Below are 10,230 nucleotides of genomic sequence, written 5' to 3'. Positions count from 1 at the left end.
CTATGGAGAGGAGGAGGTATAAAGATTATAAGAGCAGTTGGGACCAAAGACACCAAGAAATAAGACCTTTTGAACACAGTAAAACTGATCTGCATATGAAAAACTATAGTTCATAAAATTATTTAAAAAATAACAATTTAAATGAAAGTTTTAATTCTTGAAATTCAGATAATTGAGAAAAATATTATATCTGTTTATACAACAATTTATTTTAATAAAATAACAAAATCAATACCAAATAATGTCCATTGCTATTTATTGTGCTGTTCATAAATTTTGCTTTATTTTCCATGATTTAAAATTCTCCCTTTAGTGTTTTTGGAGCAAGATAGAATTTTTAGAAAGATAACGATGTTGCCCTTTTACAAATGAGTGAATAAAATGTTTATGGAATATTTTAAGGTAGCAAATAAAACTTTTGTGCTGTTAGAACAATATTTAATCAAATTTTTACAAAATAATTAAATATAAGCCTGACAAATACAATTAGTTTCTTTTTCATAATACTTAAGACATTTAAAACATTCAATAATTTTCTAAGATAGAAGGATCAGCTTTTGAAAAATTAGGAAGTAGTTTAGTGGTTTACATGATTAAAACTTTCCATTTCCAGAATTATATTAAAGCTATTACATATTAAGATACTTGAACTAATTGTACATGAAAGTTAAATAACCCAAATTTTAGCTTTTCCTCATTTCAAAATATTTATGGTGGATTTCCGGGGCATTAAGTATTTACCCTTACCCTGTGATTCATAAAATATCCTTTTAATCTCTTTAGAGAATGTTTTATATCTTTATTTCTCAGTGTATAAATGGCTGGATTTAGGAGAGGTGTAACAACAGAATAAAACACAGCAAGAAATTTGTCAAACCAGGTGATATTGAGGGGCCACACATAGATGAAGATACAGGGCACAAAAAGAAGCAACACCACAGTGATGTGGGCAGTGCATGTGGACAGGGCTTTAGATGCCCCAGTCTTAGAACTCTGATGAACAGTGATAAGAATATATGTATAGGATATAAGCAACAGAATAAAGCAAGTTACAACCACAACCCCACAGTCAGCATTTACTAAAGTATCCAAGTCATGGGAATCCATGCAGGCTAGGTTGATTACCAGTGGTATGTCACAGAAAAAACTGTCTATTTCCAATGGGCCACAGAGAGGTAGTTGCAGAACTGGTACAAGTTGACTCAAGGCATGTACAAAGCCAATTGTCCAGGAAATTAACACCAGTGCAGCACATCTTTTCAGGTTCATAATGGTGAAATAGTGGAGTGGTTTGCAGATGGCCACATAGCGGTCATAAGCCATCACCAGTAACAACACCATCTCTGCTGCACCGATGCAATGGTCAAAGAAGACCTGGGACATGCAGCCTGCAAAGGAAATGGTCTTGTTTTCCCTGAGAAAGTCTGTGACCATTTTTGGAGTGGTAACTGAGGAAAGCCATATATCAACAAAGGACAGGTTGGCTAGCAAGAAATACATAGGGGAATGGAGATGACGGTCAATGGTTATTAAGATCACAATGACAATATTTCCTGACAGAATGAGCAGATAAACTATCAAAAATATCACAAAGAGCAAAACCTGAAGATTCTGTGAGTGGGAAAGTCCCAAAAGCACAAATTCTGATACCACGGATTGATTTACTTCATTCATTTTGTCTCAAGAAACCTATGGAGAAAGAAAGATGTTGGAGGGATGTTAGGAAAAATTACTTGAATAATTTGACATTCACTTTGGGACTTAATATCTATAAATCAGATAAATGTAAAGAGAAGTCTTCACCAACTATAAATGTCATTACTATCCAACCTACAAGCTCGTGAGCCATGGTTAGCTTTCATGGAAGCAGAGCATCTAATTAAATTTACGTGCACATTGTTTTACAAATATTTTCTGCATGAGGGTAGGCAAAAACACAGATAAGAAAGCTGAGAGGTTACAAATGATTATGTCATCTTCTTAGAGGGAGATTTCTACCTGCTAGTTCAGTTTAAACTAATTCTCAATGCAGAGCCAACTGTTATTCCACTATGTGATGAAAATTAACTGATATCCTTGGGGAAGTGATTATTAATTACACTGAATTTCAATGCACTGGATGTATTACAGTTTTTCTGTTCTTATCACTATAGTGATTCTCTAAAGTTACAATGCTGTTTCTTTTATAATACCTTATAACACTAAATTTTGATCTTACTCCTGTGAAGGAAGTGTTGTAATAATGATTATGAGAGAAACTATAAAATACTGTATAGGATACTCAAACACATGATTGGGAGGCAAACATCATGTTCATATTTACCATAAGTTAAATATATCACAGAACTTATTTGGACAACTAAACTCATTAACAAAAATGATAATACAGATAAATGTAGAAATGTATTAGTTGAACATTAGGACAATTCAGATACAATCTTGAACATTACATAAAATTTAAGGTTATAATTAGAACATATTTATTTTAAATAATATCAATAAATAGTAATAAATAACTATACTCTAATATACTATAATATTCATGACTTTTACCATATAGTATGCATTCACCTACTACATATTTATATAGCATCTATCATCTATCTGTCATCATTATCTATCATCATCATCTCTCTGTTTCTCTTCAATTTGTATCATCTATTTATTGATATCTGTTATTACTTGAAAGATGGTAATACATCACATATACATATAAATAAATAACTGTTTGACTATCAGTTTTTCATTAATGTGAAGTTAAGCATTCACTAGAAACTAATTATATCAAAATATGTGTCTCTATTGATAGTGACAAGTAATATTGACAATAGTCAAACTGCATGAAGAATAATATATGCAAATTTTCTCTCTGCCTTCAGCAATTCCTTGGGTGTTCTTCTCAAAGTGTGTGTCTTACCTATGGTATCCTTTGAAATGCCTAGGGTGAGGAAATAGAGAAGTTGACCTTCCATATAATGTGTTATTTTACCTTCCCATTTTCTGAGGACTCAGAAGCATGAACTACGGAGCAAAGGAAATAAATCAGTCAAAATGTTTGCTGTGGGAAATGTTTACATTAGTTAGTTATTTCTTAAATTGAAAATAAACCTATTTTTTATAATAAAGATTTGCCAGTTTTCTAAGAAAAATATTTTGATATTATACCAAATATGTTTTGGCCCTTATAAAGGCAGAACAATTTGAATCTCACTCCAAATTTGGTTTCTTATCAGCTTGAAAATTTTCTAAAAATACATGTTTTACAGTCTAGAATAATTTGTAACAATAATGATCAAGGGCAGGAAATTGTATGCTTGAGAAAGGAATTTCTGAAAAAAATTCGTATGTTCTTTTCTATGGCACATTTGAGCAGGAAAACCATAACATGTAAAAATAATGTTCATTAAATTACTGTGAAATGGTTGCATCACTCTGTTAGCATCTATCTACGTATTATATATTTATTAGATTGAACATAGATTTAAAAAATATTATGGAGATCTGGTCAAGTCACTATCAGCTATTGACATTATATCCCTATCCTAAACACTTTTCTGTTTCAATAGTATGAACATGAAAATAGAAAAATTATATGCTATAAGTTCATATTCTTAACACATACTTTTGCAGCAATTAATCATTTATTAGGACTTAATATATATTTGTGTGGTGTACACTGATGTGGTAAGGAACATATTCCAGTTGTTTATTCGTGACTTTATTTAATCTCATGTTCCTTTCATTTTATTCCTGCAATAACTAAGTTTCACATCATGTCTCACTAGATTGGTGACACATTTTACATCTCTCTCTATTCTGAAATTTATCCTACATACTAAGCATATCTGTTGTAAAAAGGACCCTATCCTGTTAAATGTAGAGCTGTGAAGAATAGTTGCATGCTGCTTCTGTGGTTTAGCAGGCAAATAAAAGATGTTCTGATGCAGACATGAGCATATTTCAGAGGGAATGCATCTTCGTGATGTGGGAAATGGTGATAAACCACAAAATCTTAGACATAATAGATGATAAGTAGATCATGCATTGCTTTCTAATTTGTAACAAAGTAAAAAAATAATTGTTAACCCCAACCATAGTAGCAGTTAGTAAAACAGATACACAGATACATTTTCAGAGCCGTCTTAAAGAGAATGAGGGAGATGATCTAGCTCACCAGACTCAATATTTTCGAATATCTCAGATTTTCCTCCTCTGTACTGTGTCCATGCATATACACCCATGTTGTGTAAAGAGAGTGTCTTGGAATAGTTGACTGTTGACCTGACTTTTATTTACCACCTGAATTTGTCCCATGGGCAAAACTTGCCCAGCCTACCTTCTGAACAAAATAGAACCCTCTAGGTAATTATCTTGGACATCTCTTTGGGGTTTCTTTGTTTAGAATAATACCAAGTACTTCATATTTATGAAATATAAGAGGCACATGTAAAAATTTAAATAAGTCCAGAATTTAAAATTAGTAAAGTAGGATGAAACTTTTCTGTGACCTTCAAATGCTACAGTGGTACCTTATTCATATTTGATCCTCTATTCTGCATAGGAAGAGTTCATACAAATTTTGCTTTCAGTTTTAAGAGAAGCCATGTATCACGTGTTTTGTTTGACCATAACAAAGTTGTTCTCTAATACGTGATAGAGTTGTTTCAAATAGGCAGGCAATGCTGATCATGTAGAAATTGTATTTCATTATATTCTTTGATAATTTGCTATGTTGGGATGTATGAACTTAACTTTCAAATCATTAAGACCCTAGGAGGTTTAAAAAAGGACATTGATGTGTGTTTTAAACATTTATTTTGACTATGTATGTACATGTATTCATACAATCACCTTATATTAAAACAGTTTTATTGTAATAAATTATGTAAGTACTATTTAATATATGTAATTTAAACTAATTGTCTCCTTTTCTCTCTAGTTATATTCTTTTATCTGAAACATAATTTAGCTAATATTGGCAGAGCTACTGCAGTTTCTTTTGATGTATGTCATGATAATGTGCATTTCTCATTTAGTTTTTTTGGTGAAACTCATGCTGGATACTGGTCATGTAGCCAAGATCTTATGACTAAACAGATTAAGGACCTAGGGGAAAAACCAAATACTACTATTCTACTAAAAGAATATAGCCATAAGATGATTCCTAATTACATGTTATACTCATAGATCAGTATCTTGCTCAACCATCATCATAGAGAATCTTCTTCCTGCACAGATAGGAACAAATATAGAGACCTACAACTGGTCAGTTCACCAAGAGTGAGAAAATTGGATATCTTTATCTAATCTCTCCCCTTGGCTCAGGGAACTATGGGGAAGAGAATTTGTAAAGATTAAAAGAGCCAATGAGAACAGAAGACCAGGAAACATGGCCTTGTAAACACAATAGAACCACAGAGTCTGTGGCATCATGCACAGGGTCTGTTCAGGTCTAAGTCAGGTCAAGTCCCAGTGCTGAGAAGGATAGTGGGCACAAATCCCCATCCTAATCTATAGGCTTTCTCCAATCAATAACCAGTCACACAGGAAAAATGATTTTCTCTAATGAAGTCTCACCAGGTATACAAACACACATAAGGACAGAGTCCATACCCAGCAACAGATAGTCAAAAATACCCTAAAATTTCTATTGTCTCCATTTGTGTTTCTAGAAACTTCTCATTTCCTGTAGATTATTCACTCCATTGACACAGAGTTATATTTAAAAATCTGGTGATTATTATAAGTGTAGCATTAGTAATTATGACAACTATTACTACTGTTCTTATTTATTATTATTATTTTTATTATTATTTTTATTATTATCATGTCTTCTCTTCCATTTGGGTTTAATATATGAATCCCTTTACTTTTTATAGCTAGAGATAATTAATTTTATCTTTTAAAAGTCAACTCTAAGTTTTTATTCCAATTTATATATACATATTGCAAAATCAGACATTTATATGACTGATAGGAAAGGAAAATAATACTTAGTTTTCATAAAAATTAAAAGTGGAGTTAATATGTATGCCAGCATGCTATTTCCTAACAAATATCTGCAGCTCTTGAAATTTGCATCAAAGAGATATCTGCATGGTCATATTTTTATGGTATTACTTATCACAGTGAAGATAAGTTGCCAGTTTAATCTTCCATGGATAGGTGCATAAAGCAAGAGGTGGTTGATAGCCCTGAGGGAACTGTTCTCCAAATGCAGCAGGCAGATGCATGGAAGTACTCACATATGTAGAGGTGACCCTCATTCACACTGCATTAATTGTGTCTCTATATGTTTGATTGTTAATTGTTGATCGAACCATGAGCTAAATGCTAGCAGATTCTGGTATTATCATTACTGTGAGCCATTACCAGCCTCCTGGTTTGTAAATCTGAAATAAAAGGTCACACTGTCCTCTATCCATAGACTGCTAAAGATTTGTATCAGATGTTTCTCACTGCTTATTGATTTTTAAAAGAGCAGACGACCAAAAGTTAGAGCAGGAAGGAGAAGGTGGGACTTCTGAGAGGAGAGAGAAATACAGTCTGGGAAGAAGAAAGAGGAGAGTCCTTAGGAGAATTGTTTTGAAAGGAGATATGGGAAGGGAGATATGTGTTATTGGGCAGAAAGTTATAGTTAGCCATGTGGTGAGTATCAGATGAGCAATTTGAGAGTCTTCCCAGCTAAAACCTATGCTTTAAAATAATCAAAGGTCTCCATATTATAATTTTTGGCAGGCAGGTCACCAAGGTATTAGAAGTAGAACACACAGCAACAGTTACAGCTGTCATGAAACCTTACAAGCTCCAGCTGGGAGTGGGAGATACTCACAAAATCCTATTACTGAGGAGTTACTGACATTTGGTAAAAGCTGGGACAGGCCAGTCCCTTTCCTTTAGGGGTCGGATCTCTGTTAGGTGGACCACACATCAGGGTCCTTATTATCAAGAATAAATAACTGGACAGTGCAAACTTGACTCAATGGAGAAAGACGGGGGAAAAAGTAATGTCAAAGCTGGGTGAGTGAGAAGGCATTGGAAAGAGGAGTTTTGGGGAGGTAAATATGTTAAAAGTTTGAAAAAGAAATTTAATTGTTTTAAATACCACCAACTTATAATCTCTGTAATATTAAACACAGAATAATAGAGAGAGATACACAACACTGACCTAGCTTAGAAATGAACATTCTTGTAACATGTGCACACACATGTATAGCCTCACAGAAATAGAAAACAGGAACTGAACTGAGGTGGGAGGTGGCGGCGGATGCCAAATATATACAATGAAAAAAGGAAAGCATCTTCAATAAATGGTGCTGATCTAACTGGTAGTCTATATGAAGAAAAATAAAAATAGATTTGTATTTATCACCTTGCACAAAGCTCAAGTACAAGTGGATCAAGTACCCCCATAAAACCAGATACATTGAATATAATGCAAGAGAAAGTTGAAAAGAGCCTCAAACTCATTGGCACAGAACCCCAATGGTTCAGACTCTGAAATTAAGAATTGATGAATGAGGCCTTAAGAAACTGGAATGCTTCTGTAATACCAAGGACATAGGCAATAGGACAAATTGGCAACCTACAGATTTGGGAAAAAAAATCACTAAGCGCACAGCTGATAGAGGCTTAACATCTAATATATACAAAGAACTCAATAAAAGGTTAGTTTCTTAATGAAAATGTTTTTATTTATTATATTTTCCTTGTAACCTAGCTTGATTTGTGCCTGTCTTACCATTCTTCAGCACTAGATGGTGATGTAAGTCTTAATTTGTTATTAATTCATAGTTGGTCAATATTTCCTTGATACAGGATAGCTAAAACCTTGGTTTCTCCCAAATTCACAAATGACATGTTATTCTGCATGGAATAAGTGTACCAAATGGATAGTCCAGATCTGAGAGTTTTTTTCCCTCCTTGGGTCGGATTAGAGCTTAAATGCCTTATCTGTCTTCAATGATGTTTATATCTGCTGCAAGAGAAAGTCTCTCTGATGATGACTTAACAATGGACAGAATTGGGCTGGAGAGATGGCTCAGTGGTTAAGAGCACTCACTGCTCTTCCAGAGGTTCTGAGTTCATTTCCAGAATCCCCATGGTGGCTTACAACCATCTGTAATGGGATCCGATGCCCTCTTCTGGTGTGAATGAAGAGAATAACAAGATATACATATACACACAATAAATAAATGTAAAAAAAAATCAAGCAAAGAACAATGGACAGAATCCCTGAAGATGGCTTTGTATTTGTATAACTATCACCATCAATTCTACATTTGTGTATGTTAATTACCTCTTGCATTCATAAATAATAGTACAACACATAGGTGAATTGAGTAAAGTCCACACTGCTGTGAGCTCCCTATTACTGAGTGGACTTATACACCATGCCAGGAAAGTAGAGACTTCATGTCCAAATGCTGTCCGTGCTGAGGGACCTTTGCTTTCTCCCTTGTGTTGAATGCCATTAGAGAGAGGTCCAAGGAAATGGTATTCTAACTTCTGTGTCCTGTTTACCAGGAACTGGAGTCTCCTGTCTAGTGCCCAAGAGTGGATAACATATGGGGCAACTTCTTTGCTTCATCGATGATTTATTTCCTCTTACGATTAGGCTTAAGTGTGTCCAAGAGCATTTAGTATATTGACTTTTATTTTTATTTAGTTCTTGGAAGTTTTTAGATTTTCATATTGATTTCTTCTTAGCCACACTTTTCACCCAGTAATGCATTGTTTAAACTCCATGATTTTATGCAATTTTAAAGGGATACTTTACTATTAATTTCAAATTTTATTACACTCATTTTATATAGATAATATAAAATTATTTCAATTTTATGTATTCATTTTATTTGTTTTGTGGCCCAGGAAGTGGTCAATTTTAGGGAAACTTCCATGAGCAGCTGAATAGTATATATATTCTTCAGCATTTCAGCATTTGGGTGGTGAAGTCTATATATGTGTTAGATTCATTTTATGTATTTTGTAATTTAATTGTGATATTTCTTAGCATTTTTGTCTTTATGATATGCCTCTCCAAACAAAAAGAGATGCTGAAACTACCTACCTACTATTACTGAAGAAGGGTTAGTGGGACCCTGAAGTTCAGGTTTGCATGTGCTATTGTGTTTTGTTTTGATATTGTAATATACTTTCTTCTTTTCTCTCTTTTCCTTTCCTTCCTCCAAAATCTCTCACACACTCCATTCTAATTCCCTTTCAAACTCATGACTTTGTTTTCATTACTTGCTATTACCTACATATATCTATATGCATATATGCCAGAAAAATAAAGCCTGCGTGGTCTGAATAATGTTACTTCTGTGTATATGTTCCAGGGCTGGCCTCTTGGTATTGGATAACCAAATGGCTTGTTCTTCCTTGTAATTGACTATGCTTTCCACTCACAGCATTCTGTAGTTGCTTACTGTCTTTTGTGTGGGTCGGTGGCCCTTTGGACTCTCCTTGTCCACTTTGATATGCCTATTTGTTTCATTCTGTTTAGGTCATGTTTAAGCAGTGAGGTTGGTGAGACTTTATGGGTTTAGCTTGTGACATCATTAGGAGACACAGTCTCACTTTAATAAAGTTGAATACACCTGAGTTTGGTGCATGCATGCTTATTATTGCAATATATTTATCTTGGGTCATTTGTTTCTTTAATCACAGTGAAATTTTCTTCTTTTTCCATTCTGATTAATTTTGGAGTTTATTTATTTATTTATTTATTTATTTATTTATTTATTTATTTATTTTTTGGTCAGATAGTTTTGGGACACATACCTGCATGTAGGACTCATTCTTTAAAAAACATTATTCCTGTCCTGTCCCTCTGAATTAATGCCTAACCTAGAAGGTAAAATGATTTACTTATAGACAACAAAATAAAGCTTTATTCCCCCTAATTCTTCTTAATGTATTAACTCATGTCTTTTCATTTGGAGTTTAGGCCACTAATATTTAACGTTATTGAAACGCCTGTGTGGATTTCCTGCATTTGTTTTTTGTTTTTTGTGTTTATGTTATTCATCTGATTTTGTACTTCAAACGTACTTTGTAATTATATCTTCATTTTTTTTGTAGCTCTGCATGAAAGCTTATTCCTCATTTTGGTGCAAACTACTGCTTTTTATATTCCACATCACACCAGTTTGGCAGACACAGATTTCTTTAGCCTTTTTATATCACATTATCTCCTTCCCTCAATCCCCACCCCCTTCGCTTCAT

General features: G+C 33.6%; 1 protein-coding gene across 1 annotated transcript; it reads right to left on the bottom strand.

Moving 5' to 3' along the window:
• Positions 1-729: 729 nt before the first annotated feature.
• Positions 730-1,674, bottom strand: Or4k50 (olfactory receptor family 4 subfamily K member 50). Its single transcript, NM_001000610.1, has one exon. It carries the CDS (start codon positions 1,672-1,674, stop codon positions 730-732), a length of 945 nt encoding a protein of 314 aa, NP_001000610.1.
• Positions 1,675-10,230: the final 8,556 nt, after the last annotated feature.

This window comes from Rattus norvegicus, chromosome 3 (assembly GCF_036323735.1).
Source record: "Rattus norvegicus strain BN/NHsdMcwi chromosome 3, GRCr8, whole genome shotgun sequence".
In the NCBI taxonomy this organism is placed as follows: domain Eukaryota; kingdom Metazoa; phylum Chordata; class Mammalia; order Rodentia; family Muridae; genus Rattus; species Rattus norvegicus.
Note: the sequence above shows the minus strand (reverse complement) of the source record. Positions and strands in the feature narration are given on the sequence as shown.